Below are 19,412 nucleotides of genomic sequence, written 5' to 3'. Positions count from 1 at the left end.
ACTATTATACTTAGCCAATGACTAAACGCCTAGCACATAACTGAGAAAGCAAAGCTCCGAAAGGCAGTCACTTGCCCCAGAACAGTCGTCAGGGGCAAACCCCTCCCCAGTTTTGCAAGCCCATGCTATGAGGCCTCAAGGCCCAGATCACCCTGGGGCAGCCCCCGCGGGCTCCTTACCTGCTTCTCCTCCCGTGCCTTCTTCCAGTCCTCAATAAGGATCTTCTTCAGACGGAACCCTTCGCGGGTGACCTCGGCCATCTGCTGCAGGGACTCTCTCTCCTTACGGCCCTTCTCTCTGCGGTGGGGAGACACACAGGCACCACCAGTGGGGCACTTAGGGTCCACCAGGTCTGCCTCTTCCAAAATAGCTCAATCCAGCTGTGGCCTCCCACCAAGCCATGCTGGGAAAGATGAGAGCAAACTTTCCTCCCAGGTTCTCTCGACATCAGCATCCTTCATTCCTGTCCTTGAAAGAGGGACAGTGGGTTCTGTAGGCCCCTGGGGTCAGGGAAGGGACTAGGGAGTGCCAGGAGGTGGAGCTAGATATCAACTCTCAAGAGACAGGAGACCAGCTGGGTGCAGTGGTTCATGCCTGTAATCCCAGCAGAATGAGAGGCCAAGGCAGGAGGATCACTTGAGCCCAGGAGTTCACAACCAGCCTGGGCAACATATAAAGACCCTGTCTTTACACATAATTAAAACAAAAAAAAAAAACCACAGAAGACAGAACAGAAATCATGACTCCCAGACAAAAAGACAATCTGGTTACTAAGTGTGTTGGTTGGCTGGGCATGGTGGCTCATGCCTGTAATCCCAGCACTTTGGGAGGCCAAGGCAGGCGGATCACCTGAGGTCAGGAGTTCAAGACGAGCCTGGCCAAGATGGTGAAACCCTGCCTCTACTGAAAATGCAAACATCAGCTGGGCGTGGTGGCGCATGCCTGTAATCCCAGCTACACGGGAGGCTGAGGCAGGAGAATCATTTGAACTCGGAGGTGGAGGTTGGGGTAAGCAAAGATTGTGCCACTGCACTCCAGCCTGGGCAACACAGCGAGACTCTAACTCAAAAAAAAGAAGTGTGGGTCAGGCGCGGTGGCTCACACCTGTAATCCCAGCACTTTGGGAGGCCGAGGTGGGCGGATCACGAGGTCAGGAGATCAAGACCATCCGGGCTAACACGGTAAAACCCCATCCCTACTAAAAATACAAAAAAAAAAAAAAAAATTAGCCGGGTGTAGCAGCGGGTGCCTGTAGTCCCAGCTACTCGGGAGGCTGAAGCAGGAGAATGGCGTGAACCCCGGAAGCGGAGCTTGCAGTGAGCGGAGATCACACCACTGCACTCCAGCCTGGGCGACAGAGCGAGATTCTGTCTCAAAAAAAAAAAAAAAAGAAGTGTGTTGGCTGTGTTCAATCCACCTTCTATTTAAAAGATACGGAATCCAGAGAGTTTTCACCATCTGCCAACAACTGATAGGACTTTGTTTTTTGTTTACTTTTTAGCTCACTGCAACCTCTGCTTCCCAGGCCCAAGCAATCTTCCTGCCTCAGCCTCCTGAGTACCTGGGACTACAGACACACACCAACACACCCAGCTAATTTTTTACAAATTTTCATCTGGGCATGGTGGCTTACGTCTGTAATCCCCGCACTCTGGGAGGCCAAGGCAGGTGGATCATGAGGTCAGGAGTTCAAGACCAGCCTGGCCAATATGGTGAAACACCGTCTCTACTAAAAATACAAATTTTAGCCAGGTGTGGTGGCAGGTGCCTGTAGTCCCAGCTACTCGGGAGGCTGAGGCAGAAGAATCGCTTGAACCCGGGAGGCGGAGGTTGCAGTGAGCCAAGATCCCGCCACTGCACTTCATCCAGCCTGGGCAACAGAGTGAGACTCTGTCTCACAAAAAAAAAAGAAAAAAAAAATTTTTTCAGAGACGGGTCTCACTGTGTTGCCCAGGCTGGTCTCAAACTCCTGGGTTAAGGTGATCCTCTCGCCTTAGCCTCCCAAAGTGCTGGGATTACAGGTGTGAGCCACATGCCCAACCAGTAATTTTTTAAATTATAATTTCCAATTTTTATTTTTACTTTTTAATTTTTTTTTTTTACTTTTTATAGAGATAGGGTATCGCTATTTTGCCCAGGCTGATCTCAAACTCCTGGGCTCAAGCAATCTTCCTGCCTCGGCCTCCCAAAATGCTGGGATTATAGGCAGGAGCCACCATAAGCCAGGTCTTATTTTTGTTTTTTCACATCAGACAGGTAATGTGCCAAGGTCACAACAAGGTTTAAGGGAGGCACATCTCTCACACGTGCCTAAAAACCTAATCATCATGGCCAAGCGCGATGGCTTAGCACTTTGGGAGGCTGAGGCGAGCAGATCAACTGAGGTCAGGCGTTCGAGGCCAGCCTGGCCAACATAGTGAAACCCCATCTCTACTAAAAATACAAAAGTTAGCTGGGCGTGGTGGGGCACACCTGTATTCCCAGCTACTTGGGAGGTTGAGGCGTGAGAACTGCTTGAACCCGAAGGGCAGAGGTTGCAGTGAGCCGAGATCACGCCACTGCACTCCAGCCTGGGCGAGAGTGAGACCCTGTCCCAAAAAAAATAAATAAACAAAAATAAATCATCATGCCTATGAACTACAAAAGGATCAGCTGGCAGGAATTGAGAACAGCTGTTCCACTAGATGCCACAATCCCCACCCCTCCGTATTGCCTCATACTCAGCCTCCTTCTGTTGTATACTTTTTTTTTGAGACGGAGTCTCGCTCTGTTGCCCAGGCTGGATTGCAGTGGCGCGATCTCGGCTCACTGAAACCTCCGCCTCCCGTGTTCATGCCATTCGCCTGTCTCAGCCCCCCGAGTAGCTGGGACTACAGGTGCCCACAACCACGCCCAGCTTTTTTGTATTTTTAGTGAGACGGAGTTTCACCGTGTCAGCCAGGATGGTCTCGATCTCCTGACCTCGTAATCTGCCCGCCTCAGCCTCCCAAAGTGCTGGGATTACAGGCGTGAGCCACCGCGCCCGGCCTCCTTCTGTTGTATAGTTTACCTGCCTGTGGGTGTTTCGGTTTTCAGGGCCCGCTGCAGACTGTGACAATGGAAAGTTTAGAGTTCTAGTGTCGGCTCTGCTATCTCCTATGTGACCCTGGGGAAGTCATTTCCCTTTCTAAACTTGAGTTCCCCCATCTGTTGAATCGGGAAACAATCCTACCTGCTTCCAGACTAGAGGGAAAGGTAGGGATTAGGATTCACAAGCCACCTGGCACAGACGGAGCACCCGATACAGAAAAGCAGAAGAAAGAGTGGGACCGATTCACTGGGTGGAGCCAGGCAAAGTCTTGGGGTGGGGTGATGGGAGGGGTACTGTCACCCACGTACTTGCAGGTGTTCTCACAAATGACGCCGCTGTTGTACTCGTCTGTTCCATCGCAGCAGTCTGTGGCAGAGGCAGAAGCCGAGATCAGACCTGGCAGTGCCTCCTCCCTCCCTCCCTCTACCACCTTTCCAGAATCCTGGTGCATCTTCACTTACCACAAACACCATCGTTGACCCGGTTGGAGGGGATATACAGGGGCTTATAGCCAGTGTTGGTGCAGTGGAAGCTGCCGTTAGGACAGGCAGCCGTGCCTGTGAGGAAGAAGGGAGGGAAGGTTTTCGGAGTCAGCTCAGGGACCGACATGTCGCATCCATCCACAGACAAGAACCCCTGACCCGTACTGCACACAGAGAGCACAAGAAAGGAAAGGAAACCAAAGGAAGGAAAGAGTTGTACACTGCACACCCAGGTCTCGAAATAAAGCTCTCCAGTGCCACCTCCTGCCTCTTCTCACTGAGGCCCTTCAAAACAGGGTCTCCACCTGGCATGGGGGCTCACACCTGTAATCCCAGCACTTTGGGAGGCCAAAGCGGGTGGATCACCTGAGGTGATGAGTTTGAGACCAGCCTGGCCAACACGATGAAACTCCGTCTCTATTAAAAATACGAAAAATTAGCCGGATTGTGGTGGCGTGTGCCTCTAATCCCAGCTACTCAGGAGGCTGAGGCAGGAGAATCACTTGAACCCGGGAGGCGGAGGTTGCAGTGAGCCACGATCATACCACTGCACTCCAGCCTGGGCGATAAGAGTGAAACCCCATCTCAAAAAAAAAAATTAAAAACAAAACAAGGCCAGGTGCGGTGGCTCACGCCTGTAATCCCAACACTTTGGGAGGCCGAGGCAGGTGGATCACAAGGTGAGGAGATCGAGACCATCCTGGCTAACACAGTGAAACCCCGTATCTACTAAAAATACAAAAAAACTAGCTGGGCATGGTGGCAGGTGCCTGTAGTCCCAGCTACTCCGGAGGCTGAGGCAGGAGAATGGTGTGAACTGGGGAGGCAGAGCTTGCAGTGAGCTGAGATGGCGCCACTGCACTCCAGCCTGGGAAACAGAGCAAGACCCCGTCTCAAAACAAAAACAAAAAGAAAACAAAAGACAGGGTCTCATCCAGGCACGGTGGCTCACACCTGTAACCCCAGCACTTTGGGAGGCCAAGGCAGGAGGATGACTTGAGCCCAAGAGTTCCAGGCTGCAGTGAGCTATGATCATGCCACTGTACTCCAGCCTCAGCAACAAAGCAAGACCCTGTCTCTTCAAAAAACACAAAAACAAAAAGCCAGGGTTTCGCTTCACCTCTGTCTCCTGCTGGATTGCTCTTGGCCCCAACCTGTCTCCCACTTCCAGGGGTTTGCCGGTGTTGACCCCTCCATCTGCAGCATCTTCGGGATTCAACTGAAACCTCACCTCCTTGGAGGAGCCTTCTCTGACCCCTAGGCTTGGGAGTAGGAGGACTCTGGGCTCCTCCAGCTGCCCGGGGCCAAAACACTGACCACTGACTTCTGAGCTTGTTTCTGCCCACTCAAAGGAGAGCCAGCAGAGGTAGTATCTTGGTCACACAGACAGGGCCTGGCACTGAGCAGTGTTCAATAAACATCTGATGGATGAACAGAGAAAAAGCTCACCTGGCTCGTCAGAGCCATCCTTGCAGTCACAATAGTCATCGTTGACCTGATCAAATGGGATGGTGGCCGAACCGTCCAGGCAGGTGAAAGGCTTGGACTCATCGTAGAAGTGATGATCTGCGGGGTACAGGAAGCTCAGCCCAGGGCACGTAAGCGCCTTCTCCACCAAATACCATCTCTGTCCTCCCACCCCCACCAGCGGAGCACTACCGGGAAACTGAGTCAAAAGGCTGTAAATGCCTATCCCCAAGGCCCAATGTTGGCCCCTCCCACCTCCAGCCTGGTGGGAGGGTGAACAGGAGGACTCACTGGTGAGGGAGACGCCCCGGGGCCTCTTGACCTCCACGGCCCAGCACATGGGTAGGAGCAGAAGCAGCGGCAGCAGCATCTCACCAGACGCTCTGAGGCCCGAAACGGGTTCTGTGGGAGGAAGCCGACAGCGGGGAGATGCGCTGTGTCTTCACGCTGCAGGAAGAAAGCGGATCCCGGTCAGTGAGAGAGGACTACTTCCAGCCAACTGGATTCCTCCATCGCTTCCAGGCAATAAAGCCTCACTTTGTTTCCGATATGGGGGCGAGGGGCAGCGATCTCCCCAATCCTGGCCAGTCTCACTTGGCTCAAATCAATGGCGAGGATCTCAAGATCTCAAAACCTCCGCTCCCTGTGCCCAACTGTGACCCAATTCCCGCCAATAGACCAAAGGGCTTAACAGCCTCCCCCGTCCACACCCACACATGCATCCTCCGGTTGCCCCGTGTAAGAAATTGAGGTGCCCTCTCACCCGCTCGTTCACACCTACACGAGGCCGAAGCAAAGGTCAGTATCCACCGCACCCCTCTTGTCCGGCAGCCACGGTTCCTGCTGCAGAAAGAAAGCGGAAATTTCTGGGACCCGTCACTTCCGGTCGTACGTTCCGCACCGGGAACGGAGAGTCAGGGTCGCCATGTTGGGAGAGGCAGGAGTGGGGGCGGTGCCAGAGCCGAGACGGCCATCTTGGGCAGGACTGTGAAGCCTTGGAGAGGATAGTTCTGAGGGCTAGCTCTTAATGGCGGCGCAACGTACCTCCATCTTGGGAGTGGCGGCTTCTCAAGCTGGAAAGAAAGTTCCTGAAAAATGCCCGCGAACCCCCAGGGGCGGGATAAGGTTGGGGGAGGTAGGGAAACGGGATGAGCACGTGACCCCAAAGTGCCCAGACCCTGCATCCTGCGGCGCGGCTCTGCCCCGCTCACTGTTGGGACCGCCCCTCTCTGCAGCCTCAGCCAATGAGAACGCAGTGTCAGCCACTGAACGTGGGTGGTCTCCATGGAAACACTGGGGAGAGACGGGGAGGCGGTTACCTAGCAACCGAGAGATGCGGAGCACAACCACCTAGCGGTCGGAAAGTGCATTTTTCAGAGCCCTAGGAATCCGAGCTGACGGATCCCTGACAGGGGCGACTGACTCCTAGTTATCCCCCTAACCCCTAGGGGCCTTCAGCCCCAACCCCATCATGACATCTCCTCTGTGCAGGGCGGCCTCCGCCAACGCCCTGCCTCCTCAGGACCAGGCTTCGACGCTCTCTTCCAAGGTCAAGGGCAGGGAGGCTTCGGGCAAACCCAGCCACCTCCGAGGCAAGGGCACAGCCCAGGCCTGGCCCCCCGGCCGTTCCAAGGGAGGATCCTTCCACAGAGGTGCAGGGAAGCCCTCTGTGCACTCTCAGGTGGCTGAGTTACATAAAAAGATACAACTGTTAGGTAAGATGGCTCCAGAGGGTACAGAGGTCAGGGGTCAACAGTGCCCATCCAATCTTCAGACCAGGCATTGGTGTGACAAAGGTATTTCTCCAGCATGAGTCTAGGTAAACCGTTTCTGGGCAAAAACTCATAACTCATACTTGGTTTATGTTTTTCCTCCTCTCTCTCTTAAAACTTCTCATGAGTTCAGAACCGAGTGAACTGTACTTCATACTTTCTTGTAATTTCTTTTCTCTCTTTTTTTTTTTTTGGCAGAATCTCGCTCTGTTGCCAGGTGGGAGTGCAGTGGAACGATCTCGGCTCACTGCAACCTCCGCCTCCCGGGTTCAAGCGATTGTCCTGCCTCAGCCTCTCGAGTAGCTGGGACTACAGGCACACGCCACCACGCCCAGCTAATTTTTGTATTTTTAGTACAGAGGGATTTCACCATATTGGCCAGGGTGGTCTCAATCTCTTGACCTCCCAGACTGCTGGGATTATAGGCGTGAGCCCTCCTTGGCCTCCCAAACTGCTGGGATTACAGGCGTGAGCCACTGCACCCACTCTTTTTTTTTTTTTTTTTTTGAGACAGGATCTCGCTCTGTCGCCTAGGCTGGAGAGCAGTGGCATGATCTCGGCTCACTGCAACCTCTGCCTCCCAGGTTCAAGCAATTCTTGAGCCTCAGCCTCCTGACTAGCTGGGACTACAGGTGCGTGTCACCACACCTAATTTTTATATTTTTAGTAGAGACTGGGTTTCACCATGTTGGCCAGGCTGGTCTCGAACTCCTGATCTCAAGTGATCCACCAGCCTTGGCTCCCAAAGTGCTGGGATTACATGTGTGAGCCACAACGCCCAGCCTTCTTTCTTTCTGACAGGGTCTTGCTCTGCTGTTCAGGCTGGAGTGCAGTGGTTGGATAATAGCTCACTGCAGCCTCGACCTCCTGGGCTCAAGTGATCCTTCCACCTCAGCCTCCCGAGTAGCTGGGACTACAGGCATACGCCACTGTACTTGGCTAATTTTCTTACTTTTTGTAGAGATGGGGTCTCACTATGCCGCCCAGGCTGGTCTCGAACTCCTGGGCTCAAGCAATCCTTCCTCCTCAGCCTCCCAAAGTGCTGGGGTTACAGGCATGGGCCACTGCACCTGGCCTGAGCATAGATTTTAGAGCCAGATTTTCTGGGTTGGAATTCTGGCTTTGCATAATAGTTGTCCAACCTTGGGGAACTAAGAGTAACCTAATTGTTCTCAGTTTCTCCATGTGTGAAATGGGGATAGTAACGGTACAACATAGGTACCTGAAATGTGTAAAGTGCTTAGAACAGTGCCTGGCACATAGCAAAGTACCATAAGGTGTAAACCAGTGGTTCTTGTTGGAAAAGGGTTGGTTTGCCCCACAGGGGCCATTTGGCAATGTCCTAAGACATTGAGACCAGCATGGCCAACAAGGTGAAACTGTCTCTACTAAAAATACAAAAAATTAGCCGGGCATGGTGGCATGCATGTCGGTTTTGTGGGTGTGTGTCTGCCACTGGCATCTAGTGGGCAGAGGTGAAGATGCTGCCCAACATTCTGCAAAACAAAGGAGAGCTCCCCACGGCAAATAATTATTCGGCCCAGTTGTTGGTCATCCTGAGGTTGCAGAATCCTTGTGTGTAAGCCATTATTATTGTTTTTGTTGATATTATTAAGAGGTAATCATGGCTGGGTGAGGTGGCTCACACCTGTAATCTCAGCACTTTGGGAGGTCGAGGTGGACGGATCATTTGAGGTCAGGAGTTTGAGACCAGCCTGGCCAACATAGTGAAACCCCATCTCTACTAAAAGTACAAAAATTAGCCAGGCATGGTGGCACACGCCTGTAATCCCAGCTACTTGGAAGGCTGAGGCAGGAGAGGGGCTTGAACCCAGGAGGTGGAGGTTGCGGTGAGCCAGGATTGTGCCACTGCACTCCAGCCTGGGTGACAGAGTGAGATTCCGTCTTAAAAAAAAAAAAAGGTAATCTTGCATGGTTGCTTGTGACCTTAAACAGTTTAATCAGCCCAAGCCTCTGTCTTGTCATCTGTGCAAGGGGTATGATATGCATATGCCATGGATACCTATTGGCACGTGATATATGGCATTCAGAAACCTCTTAGTCCAGCATCCAACACATAATAAATGCTCACAGTGAAGTACGGTTGACCCTTGAACACCATGTGTTCACATATATCATTCATCCTTTCAAGTTAAAAAAAATTGAGATGGGCAGGCTGGGCACAGTTGTTCACACCTGTAATCCCAGCACTTTGGGAGGCTGAGGCAGGATTGCTAGAGGCAAGGAGTTCAAGACCAGCCTGGGCAACATAGTGAGACCCTCAACTCTACAAAAAATAAAGTAGCCAGATGTGGTGGCACATGCCTCTAGTCCTAGCTACTTGGGAGGCTGAGGCAGGAGGACTGCTTGAGCCCAGGAGGTTGAGGCTTCAGTGAGCAATGATAGCACCACTGCACTTCATTCTGGGTGACAGAGCAAGACCCAGTCCCAAAAAAGAAAAGAAAAGAAAATACAACAGTCAACAGTCATGGAATGCAAAACCTGAGTATACAGAGGGACAACTGTTTGTATCTGCAGGTTCCACAGGGCTGACGGCGGGACTTGAGTATGAGTATGGAAGGATTTTGGGTTTTTTTTTTTTTTTTTTTTTTGAAATGGAGTCTTGCTCTGTTGCCCAGGCTGGAGTGCAGTGGCAGGATCTCAGCTCAGTGCAACCTCCACCTCTGGAGGTCAAGTAATTCTCGTGCCTCAGCCTCCTGTAGCTGGGATTACAGGCACCCACCATCATGCCCGGCGAATTTTTTTTTTTTTTTTTGAGATGGAGTCTTGCTCTGTTGCCCAGGCTGGAGTGCAGTGGTGCGATCTCGGCTCACTGCAAGCTCTGCCTCCCGGGTTCATGCCATTCTCCTGCCTCAGCCCCCTGAGGAGCTGGGACTACAGGTGCCTGCCACCATGCAAGGCTAATTTTTTTTTTTTTTTTTTTTTTGTATTTTTAGTAGAGGCGGGGTTTCACTATGTTAGCCAGGATGGTCTCGATCTCCTGACCTCGTGATCTGCTCACCTCGGCCTCCCAAAGTGTTGGGATTATGGGCGTGAGCCACCGTGCCCGGCCATGCCCGGCTAATTTTTGTATTTTTGTAAAGATGGGGTTTCACCATGTTGGCCAGGCTGATCTTGAACTCTTGACCTCAGGTGATCTGCCCACCTCTACCTCACAAAGTGCTGGGATTACAGGAATGAGGCATTGTGCCCAGCCTCACACCTGGCTAATTTTTGTATTTTTAGTAGAGACGAGGTTTTACCATGTTGGCCAGGCTGGTCGACGACTGCATTCTTATAATATGAAGTTGATGAGCCTGGCACGGTGGCTCACACCTGTAATCCTAGGACTTTGGGAGGCCTAGGACTTTGGGAACACCTGAGGTCAGGAGCTCGAGACCAGCCTGACCAACATGGAGAAACCCCGTCTCTACTAAAAATATAAAATTAGCCAGGTGTGGTGGTACATGCCTGTAATCCCAGCTACTTGGGAGGCTGAAGCAGGAGAATCTCTTGAACCCGGGAGGCGGAGGCTGCGGTGAGCGGAGATTGCACCATTGCACTCCAGCCTGGGCAACAAGAGCGAAACTCCGTCTCAAAAAAAAAAAAATTGTCGATGATTGCAAAAAAGGTCTTTCCTCTGGGATGTTGCACCCACACACCCACCCGGTAACTGTGTGTCTGTCCACCTCACCTGCCTGCCAGAGGGTGACCGGAAGGCTTTCTTTGAGAGCTCTCAGTGGAACATCAAGAAGAACCAGGAGACCATCAGTCAGCTCCGCGAGGAGACTAAGGCACTGGAACTAAAGCTGCTGGACCTGCTCAAGGTAAGGGGCAAAGGGGTGGGTGTAGGGTTCCTGCGGCAGGGGATGGGGGTGGCAAGGAGGTAGCACCTGGCCTCAGCTGGAGGTGGCATGCTGAAAGGTGACTGGACTTCCCTCCTTGCAGGGAGATGAGAAAGTGGTCCAGGCAGTGATTCATGAATGGAAGTGGGAGAAGCCATACCTGAAGAACAGGACAGGACAGGTTTGCCCACCCTCGCCCCACCTCCTCCTTCATTTCCAGCCTGGGTCCCCTCACCACTGGACTCCAGGCTCACCCTCTCCAATCCTTCCTGCGCACTACTGCCATTCATGTGCTCATTCATTCAATTAAATCTTTATTACTCACTGTCCTTGTATCCGGCATCCTGGCATGGTGGTAAATGCAGTGAAAAAGCAGACCAAGTCTCCACTTCTAAAAACAGCTCATATCCTAATAGGGAAAACAAGTTAAAAAAAAAAAATCACAGCCAGGCGCGGTGGCCCACATCTGTAATCACAGCACTTTGGGAGGCCAAGGCGGGCAGATGACCTGAAGTCAGGAGTTCAAGACCAACCTGACCAACATGGAGAAACCCCGTCTCTACTAAATATACAAAACTTAGCTAGGCATGATGGCACATGCCTGTAATCCCAGCTACTCAGAAGGCTGAGGCTAGAGGATTGCATGAGCCTAGAAGTTTGATACTATAATAAGCCACAATTGCACCACTGCACTCCAGCCTGAGTGACAGTACAACCTGTTTCTTAAAAAAAAAAAAAAAAGGCTGGGCGCGGTGGCTCACGCCTGTAATCCCAGCACTTTGGGAAACCGAGGCAGGTGGATCACGAGGTCAGGAGATCGAGACCATCCTGGCTAACACAGTGAAACCCCGTCTTTACTAAAAATACAAAAGGCCGGGCGCGGTGGCTCGTGCCTGTAATCCCAGCACTTTGGGAGGCCGAGGTGGGTGGATCACGAGGTCAGGAGTTCTAGACCAGCCTGGCCAAGATAGTGAAACCCTGTCTTTACTAAAAATACAAAAATTAGCCAGGTGTGGTGGCAGTCACCTGTAATCCCAGCTACTCGGGAGGCTGAGGCAGAGAATTGCTTGAACCCGAGAGGCAGAAGTTGCAGTGAGCTGAGATCGCACCACTGCATTCCAGCCTGGGCAACAGAGTGAGACTCTGTCTCAAAAATAAATAAATAAATAAATAATAAAATAAAAATAAAAATACAAAAAATTAGCCAGGCATGGTGGCCGGCGCCTGTAGTCCCAGCTACTCAGGAGGCTGAGGCAGGAGAATAGTTTGAACCCGGGAGGCGGAGCTTGCAGTGAGCTGAGACTGGTGCCACTGCACTCCAGTCTGGGTGACAGAGCGAGACTCTGTCTCAAAAAAACAAAAACAAACAAACAAAAACAAAAGATAAATTAAAATAAAGGCCAGGCGCGGTGGCTCATGCCTGTAATCCCAGCACTTTGGCAGGCTGAGGCTTGCGGATCACCTGAGGTCGGGCGTTTGAGACCAGCCTGGCCGACACGACGAAACCCCATCTCTACTAAAAATACAAAAAATTAGCCAGGCCTGGTGGTGCATGCCTGTAATCCCAGCTACTCAGGAGGCTGACTCAGGAGAATCTCTTGAACCTGGGAGGTGGAGGTTGCTGTGAGCCGAGATCACGCCATTGCACTCCAGCCTGGTAAATAAATAAATAAATAAATAAATAAATAAATAAAACACAGTCTAGGCATGGTGGCTCATGCCTTGTAATACCAGCACTTTGGGAGGCCAAGGCTGGAGGATCGCTTGAGCCCAAGAGTTTGAGACGAGCCTGCCAACATAGTGAAACTTTGACTCTACAACAAATACAAAAGATTTGCCAAATGTGCTGACACAGGATTGTAGTCCCAGCTACTTGCCAGGCTGTGTTGGGAAGATCACCTGAACTGGGGAGGTCGAGGCTGCAGTGAGTCATGTTCATGCCACTGCACTCCAGTCTGGGTGACAAAGCAAGGCCTTGTCTCAAAAAATAATTTTAAAAATTAAAAGGCTGGGCGTGATGGCTCATGCCTGTAATCCTAGTACTTTGGGAGACCAAGGCAGGTGGATCACCTGAGCTCAGAAGTTCATGACCAGCCTGGGCAACATGATGAAACCCTGTCTCTACCAAAAATACAAAAACGTACCCAGGCGTCGTGGCATGCATCTGTGGTCCCAGCTACTGAGGACGCTGAGGAGGAAGGATCACTTGAGCTCAAGGGGCGGAGGTTGCAGTGAGCCGAGATCGAGCCACTGCACTCCAGCCTGAGTGACAGGGTGAGACCCCATCTCAAAAAACAAAACAAAACAAAACTGAGGTGGGTGCAGTGGCTCATGCCTGTAATCGCAGCACTTTGGGAGGCCGAGGAAGCAGGATGGCTTGGGCCCAGGAATTCGCAACCAGTCTGGGCCACATAGCGAGACCCTGCCTCTATAATTTTTTTTTTTTTGAGACAGAGTTTCACACTGTTGCCCAGTACAGAGTGCAGTGGCACGATCTTGGCTCACTGCAAGCTCCGCATCCCGGGTTCATGCCATTCTTCTGCCTCAGCCTCCTGAGTAGCTGGGACTGCAGGCGCCTGCCACCATGCCCGGCTAATTTTTTGCATTTTTAGTAGAGACAGGGTTTTACCATGTTAGCCAGGATGGTCTCGATGTCCTGACCTCGTGATCTGCCCGCCTTGGCCTCCCAAAGTGCTGGGATTACAGGCGGGAGCCACTGTGCCTGGCCTAAAACATTTTTTAAAAGAAAAAAATGGCCAGAAGTCGGCTGGGTGAGGTGGCTCACGTCTGTAATCCCAGCACTTTTGGAGGCCAAGGCAGGTGGATCACCTGAAGTCAGGCGTTGGAGACCAGCCTGGCCAACATGGTGAAACCCTGTCTCTACCCAAAATACAAAAATTAGCCGGGTGTGGTGGCACATGCCTGTAATCCCAGCTACTTGGGAGGCTGAGGCAGGAGAATTGCTTGAACCTAGGAGATGGAAGTTGCAGTGAGCCGAGATCGTGCCACTGTACTTCAGCCTGGGCGACAGAGCGAGACTCCGTTTCAAAAAAAAAAAGAAAACAAAAACGAAAATTAGCCAGGCTTGGTGGTGGGCACCTGTAACCCCAGCTACTCGGGAGGCTGAGGCAGGAGAATGGCGAGAACCCAGGAGGAGGAGGTTGCAGTGAGCCGAGATTGCACCACAGCACTGCAGCCTGGGTGTCAGAGCAAGACTCCGTCTAAAAAAAAAAAAAAGAAAAGAAAAATTAAAAAAAATTTTTTTAGAACCCTGAGCCGGTGTAAGATCACCAAGGTGGTCGATATAGACAGAGAGAAGACTCCGGTGCTCTCTCTCCAAAAACAACACAGAAGGGGTGGCCGGGGAGGTGGGTAGAAAACGGGAGAGGGGAGTCCTGGAAGCCACATTATGAGAGAAAGAAGGGAGGAAGGGCTAGGTGTGTGTCGGGGTAGGGTGTTCAGGCTCCTGCTTTCGCTCCCCTCCTTGCAGCAGGCCCTGGAGCACCTAGACCACCGGCTGAGGGAGAAGGTGAAGCAGCAGAACGCCCTGCGGCACCAGGTGGTGTTGCGGCAGAGGCGGCTGGAGGAGCTCCAGCTGCAGCACAGCCTGCGCCTTCTGGAGATGGCGGAGGCGCAAAACAGACACACAGAGGTGGCCAAGGTAGGGGCGGGTGAGGCCTGCAGGGCAGAGGGTCGTGTGGAAGGGATTGAGTGCGGAGGGCCCTCAGCCCAGCCCTGCTGCTCTCCAGACCATGCGGAACCTGGAGAACCGCCTGGAGAAGGCCCGGATGAAGGCGCAGGAGGCCGAGCACATTACCAGCGTGTACCTGCAGCTCAAGGCCTATCTAATGGTAGGGACTAGGAGGGCTCGGGTGAGATGACAAGCAGGGAGGGCGGGCTTGGCTAGGGACAGCAGTCACAGACCTGCACCATCTCCCCAACCCCTCCCCACCACGCCCCAGGACGAGAGCCTCAACTTGGAGAACCGGCTGGACTCCATGGAGGCTGAGGTGGTGAGGACCAAACATGAGCTGGAGGCACTGCACGTGGTGAACCAAGAGGCCCTCAATGCCCGGGACATTGCCAAGGTGCCAGCCCTCTTGCCCTCGGCCATCCTGCCCAGCTGCCGCGGTCTTCCAGCTTGAGAATCTGACCTCAGCTGTCCCTGAGCTTCCCCTACGCCCCCGCCCCCATCTATCTCCCAGCACCCTGCGGCGGGCAGCGGTAGGTGCCAGCTGGTCTCCCTGCTCCCCTGCCCGCCCTCCAGAACCAGCTGCAGTACCTGGAGGAGACCTTGGTTCGAGAGCGCAAGAAGCGGGAACGCTACATAAGTGAGTGCAAGAAGCGCGCCGAGGAGAAGAAACTGGAGAACGAGCGCATGGAGCGCAAGGTGGGCGCACCCAGGGGTGCGCGCCCGTGACTCCAGCCCAGCCCAGCACAAACCAGCCATACCCTGGCTCTCCCTCATCCTAGGCCTTCTCCCATTTCCTAAATTTCTCCTAACCCCGCCCCCTCTCTGACTCCACCCCCACTTGGTGCAAAGACCCCTCCCACATCCCTGACCCCGCCTCTCCTCCCCTCCCCTCCCCTCCTACGCGACTGCACCATTTTGGCTCTGACATGGCCTCCAGCCTTCCCCTTACTCGGTGATCCCTACCCATCCTTTCCCACCTGACTAGACTGCCTGTCCTAAATCTGACCGTGCCTGCAAGCCAACGGTTGCCTAAGGCCCCGCCCCTCACTCTTGGCCTCACGCCTGCACGTGCCCTGAGGCTGCCTCCCGTCCAGCCCTCACCAAGGCCCTGTCCTGCCTTTTTGTTTTTTGGGTTGTTGTTGTTGTTGTTGTTTGGTAGGGGTTTTTTTTGCATATATATATGTGGTTTTTTTTTTGAGACACGGTCTCACTCTGTCGCTCAGATTAATTATAGCTCACTGCAGTCTCGACCTCCTGGGCTCAAGTGATCCTCTCACCTCAGCCTCCCAAGTAGCTGGGACTACAGGCGCCCCACCACGCCCTGCTAATTTTCGTGTTTTTTGTAGAGACGGGGTCTCGCCGTGTTGCCCAAGCTGGTCCCGAACCCCTGGGCTCAAACAATCCTCCCGCCTCAGCCTCCTAAAGTACTGGAATTAAAGGCGTGAGCCACAGCCACCGCCACCGCGCCCGACCTTGTCCCACTTTCTTGACACCTGCCCGGGTGCCTTTATCTGGCCCCAAGCTTTTGCCCTCTCCCTTCCCTCCAATTTGAGCCCTGTTCCCTCCCGGGCCCCTGTCTGGATCCCCCTCCCCGGCCTCCTTCCTAAGCGCTGTCCACCAGCTGACCCTGGCTCTGACCTCAACCCACGAGCAGACCCACCGGGAGCACCTGCTGCTACAGTCCGAAGACACCACCCAGGACAGCCTGCATGCCAAGGAGGAGGAGCTGCGGCAGCGCTGGAGCATGTACCAGATGGAGGTGATCTTTGGCAAGGTCAAGGACGCCACTGGCACTGCCGAGACGCACGTGAGTTCTGCCCGCAACCCTCTCCGCCGCGCCCCCTCCCCCACCCCAGACCGGCCCCAGGGGTGCCTAAGCCGGTGAAACCGACACACCCTGTCTCCCCTCTCTGCCAGGTCAGTTATTCAGCTCACAAACCTGCTCCTTTCTTGAAAAACATCCCTTCCCCCTCCAGCTACCTTTCAGTTTTTCTGCTGCCCTTCGCAGCAAAACCCCTAGGAGCTGTCTACACTCGCCGTCATTTCTCCACTAGCCTTCCGTTCTCTCTTGCACCATGCTAACTCCTTTGCCATGCCAGCTCTAGGAGAACTGGGAGTTTCCTCTCTTGTTCTGTCTCCAGTGTCTGTAACATGGTCTGGGACCCAGTAGACCGCCCAGTACCATCCTCAGATCCTGGCAAGTGGGGTCCCCGCGCCGGGTCCCTCACTTTACAGCGTCTTCCTTGCATTATTCTAAGACCGCTGTGTCCCCCTTGGGTCCTGGTTCCCGCCGGTGAACACTGGACCTCAACCCTGTTTCTCCCTTCTGGGTGTCCGCCAACCTGCTGCTCCTCCCATGGGGCCGACCCCTGAGGAGTTCCGGGACTCCCACCTATAGGAGGACACCTATGGGGTCATCTGGGGCACCGAGGCGCGGCCCCTTTCCAGATGTGGGCCTTGTGAGCGGATGGCTCCGAAGACGGGCGGTATTTCCTGCGGAATCGGGCGAGATTCACGGCCAGAAATTGATGGCACTTTGATTTTGGAAAGAAGCTATGCTCGCCTCTCCAGTTGCCCCCGAATTTGGGCTGACTCAAATTCCTTATATAGGCCAGAAAGGGCCCCGCAAAAAGGATGTATCCAGGGCTGCTCACCCTTGAAGCAACCCTGAATCCAACCCACAGTGTCCCCATACATTGCTGTGCAAAACGCGCCAGCTCAGGCCACCTGTCCTGCGTGCGAGGGGACGCAGGGTGGGGGAGAGGAGGTGGAATGCCCCTACGCTCCCTAGGCCCTGGCTCTGACTGGGGCTGGGTGGCCCGCAGTCGTTGGTGCGGCGGTTCCTGGCCCAGGGCGACACCTTCGCGCAGTTGGAGACGCTCAAGAGCGAGAACGAGCAGACGTTGGTGAGGCTGAAGCAGGAGAAACAACAACTGCAGCGGGAGCTGGAAGACCTCAAGTACTCGGGGGAGGCCACGCTGGTGAGGTGAGGCACCGGGGCCCTGGGGAGGGCGGCGGGGTGGGCTGAGCCCCCGGGATGACCTCCTGGCTCCCTGCAGCCAGCAGAAACTGCAAGCCGAGGCGCAGGAGCGTCTCAAGAAGGAGGAGCGGCGGCACGCAGAGGCCCAGGACCAGCTGGAGCGCGCCTTGCGGGCGATGCAAGTGGCCAAGGACAGCCTGGAGCACCTGGCCAGCAAGCTGATCCACATCACTGTGGTAGGCCCCGCCCGGGGGAAGCCCCGCCAGGCCCTCCTGGGACCGCAGAGGCGCAGCCACGAAGCGGGGGTTCCTGCCACACCAGTCTGCCCTAGGGAACGTGGCCCGCCACATCCTCTGTCCCGGACGTCAGAGGCCCCGCCCACAGGGGAAGCCGCACCCCATTCCTCAGAGTCCTCGCCCCACCTCCCTGGGGAAGCTCTCGCTCCCCAAGGAAGCCCAAGACTTCAGAGACCCTGTCCCGTCTCAAGCTCCGCCTCCAAGGGAAAGAAGTCCCACCCAGTCCCCGAAAAGCTCGCAGACCTATCTGCAATTCTGGAGCAGTCCGAGACAGAAGCCCTATCCTGCCCGCAGCAGAGGGCCATTTCTTCAGGAGGCCATCCCATAATGGCCTCCCTCGAATCCTTACTGTTCCCAAGAGGCCTCCCCGAAACCTTTTCATACAGAGTTAGAGTTCAGAGGCTCCCCGATCACAGACGTAACCTTGACCTAAGTCCCCGCCCCCAATGGCTAGGATCGCCCCTGCAGGTGGGCCCTTACCTCCTAGGCCCCGCCCCCGAGAGAAAAAACCCGCCCCTGGGTGGAGCCTTCCAAGAGGCCCCACCCCTCTCGGCTGACCCGGCTCTACCCTGGCCGCAGGAGGACGGCCGCTTCGCGGGAAAGGAGCTGGATCCCCAGGCAGATAACTATGTGCCAAACCTGCTGGGCCTCGTGGAGGAAAAGCTGCTGAAACTGCAGGCGCAGCTCGGGGGCCACGACGTGCAGGAGATGCTGCGCCACATCGCTAACCGCGAGGTGCCCTGCAGCCATGGGGCAGAGCTCCAGAGATCTAGGAGTAGGGCTGGGTCGGAAAACCAGGGAACCGCGGGCAACTTCGGGAGACCAGATTGCAGGCTGATCAGCCAGGAAGGGGTCTCGGGGACAACGGGTGAGGTTTGACGAGCCAGGCGTGAGCCCGAGCCACGAGAGAAGAAACCAGAAGAGATGCGGGCGGGTCCTGGGAGGCTAGAGGACGCGGCTGGGGCATCCGGATGGGGAGAGGCCTAGTGGCAGGGCCCCAGAGACCAGGGGCGGACCTGAGTGATGAGGGGGTGAAGCTGGATATCAAGGTGCTTGCTGAAGGACGGGTGGGAGTGGGCAGTGGTCTCCAGTTGGAACTGGGGCATATCTCGGAATGGGGTAGGGAGGAGGGGGAACGTGACTTCTCGGTGGCCCCTGGCCCCGCCCACCGTCCTCTTCGCTTCCCATCCCCGCTTAGTTCCTCGCCAGCTTAGAGGGAAGGCTGCCCGAATACAACACCCGCATCGCCCTGCCCCTTGCCACTTCCAAGGACAAGTTTTTTGGTCAGTATGGGTGGGGGAATGAAGGGGTGCGGTTGGGGCCCCAAGCTGGGTAGCAGGAGGTTGTCGGATACCCTGTTCAGGGCCAAGGTGGGGGTGGAGTGGGGTGGTAAAGAGAAGAGGAGCCAGGGATGGGGACCTGGATCCCTTTTCGCTCCCTGCTCATCCCCCCACCCCCCGTAGACGAAGAGAGTGAGGAGGAGGACAACGAGGTAGTGACCCGCGCATCACTCAAGATCCGTTCCCAGAAATTAATCGAAAGTCACAAGAAGCTCCGTCGCTCTCGGAGGTCCTAGACTCGTCCTGACACCCACCTGGCGGCCCCCATCGGAGCCCCCGATCCCTCCGGGTCTAGCGCAGGCCCCACGGGGCCCCTTCAGGGGCTGAACGCGGCCCGGACAGGGAGCGGAGGCGGCCAGCGGCGCCCGGAGGGGAGGAAGGGGCCGGGCCAGACGTTCCCACAGTAAATCTCCCCAGCTGGGTCCGCCCCGGCCTCAGAGTTGCGCAATAAAGGTTACCCACCATG

The 19,412-nt window shown here is 54.7% G+C and overlaps 2 protein-coding genes and 1 non-coding gene across 13 annotated transcripts in view; 1 reads left to right on the top strand and 2 right to left on the bottom strand.

Annotated features, from left to right (window-relative positions):
- The window catches only part of PRKCSH (PRKCSH beta subunit of glucosidase II), a 15,411-nt gene extending 9,453 nt beyond the window's left edge, over positions 1-5,958 (bottom strand). For 4 of the 10 annotated variants that reach the window (XM_063657861.1, XM_054464007.2, XM_063657863.1 and 1 more), the window contains exons 1-6: positions 5,783-5,958; positions 5,311-5,466; positions 5,002-5,118; positions 3,532-3,627; positions 3,379-3,436; positions 180-297 (exon numbers count right to left, since the gene is read on the bottom strand). In XM_063657861.1, coding sequence (XP_063513931.1) covers positions 180-297; positions 3,379-3,436; positions 3,532-3,627; positions 5,002-5,118; positions 5,311-5,389 — 468 coding nt within the window. In that variant the 5' untranslated portion in view covers positions 5,390-5,466; positions 5,783-5,958. The remainder of the gene's footprint in view (positions 1-179; positions 298-3,378; positions 3,437-3,531; positions 3,628-5,001; positions 5,119-5,310; positions 5,467-5,782) is intronic. The other 6 variants (XM_054464006.2, XM_054464010.2, XM_063657862.1 and 3 more) reach the window with 4 other exon arrangements.
- On the bottom strand, positions 2,247-2,346 carry LOC129021250 (small nucleolar RNA U13). Its single transcript, XR_008495984.2, has one exon. It is a non-coding gene; the product is annotated as a small nucleolar RNA U13 (small nucleolar RNA).
- ODAD3 (outer dynein arm docking complex subunit 3) lies at positions 5,736-19,412 on the top strand. 2 transcript variants are annotated; one of them, XM_063657860.1, is made up of 13 exons: positions 5,736-5,817; positions 10,497-10,618; positions 10,740-10,817; positions 14,127-14,297; positions 14,386-14,487; positions 14,599-14,724; positions 14,904-15,026; positions 15,985-16,137; positions 17,156-17,316; positions 17,390-17,546; positions 18,186-18,341; positions 18,805-18,889; positions 19,070-19,412. In XM_063657860.1, exons 1-13 carry the CDS (start codon positions 5,736-5,738, stop codon positions 19,180-19,182), a joined length of 1,629 nt encoding a protein of 542 aa, XP_063513930.1. In that variant the 3' UTR covers positions 19,183-19,412. The 2 variants fall into 2 exon arrangements, with proteins under 2 accessions (XP_063513930.1, XP_054319979.1); XM_054464004.2 differs by lacking the exon at positions 5,736-5,817 and adding an exon at positions 5,931-6,734.

This window comes from Pongo pygmaeus, chromosome 20 (assembly GCF_028885625.2).
Source record: "Pongo pygmaeus isolate AG05252 chromosome 20, NHGRI_mPonPyg2-v2.0_pri, whole genome shotgun sequence".
Taxonomy (NCBI): Eukaryota; Metazoa; Chordata; class Mammalia; order Primates; family Hominidae; genus Pongo; species Pongo pygmaeus.
Note: the sequence above shows the minus strand (reverse complement) of the source record. Positions and strands in the feature narration are given on the sequence as shown.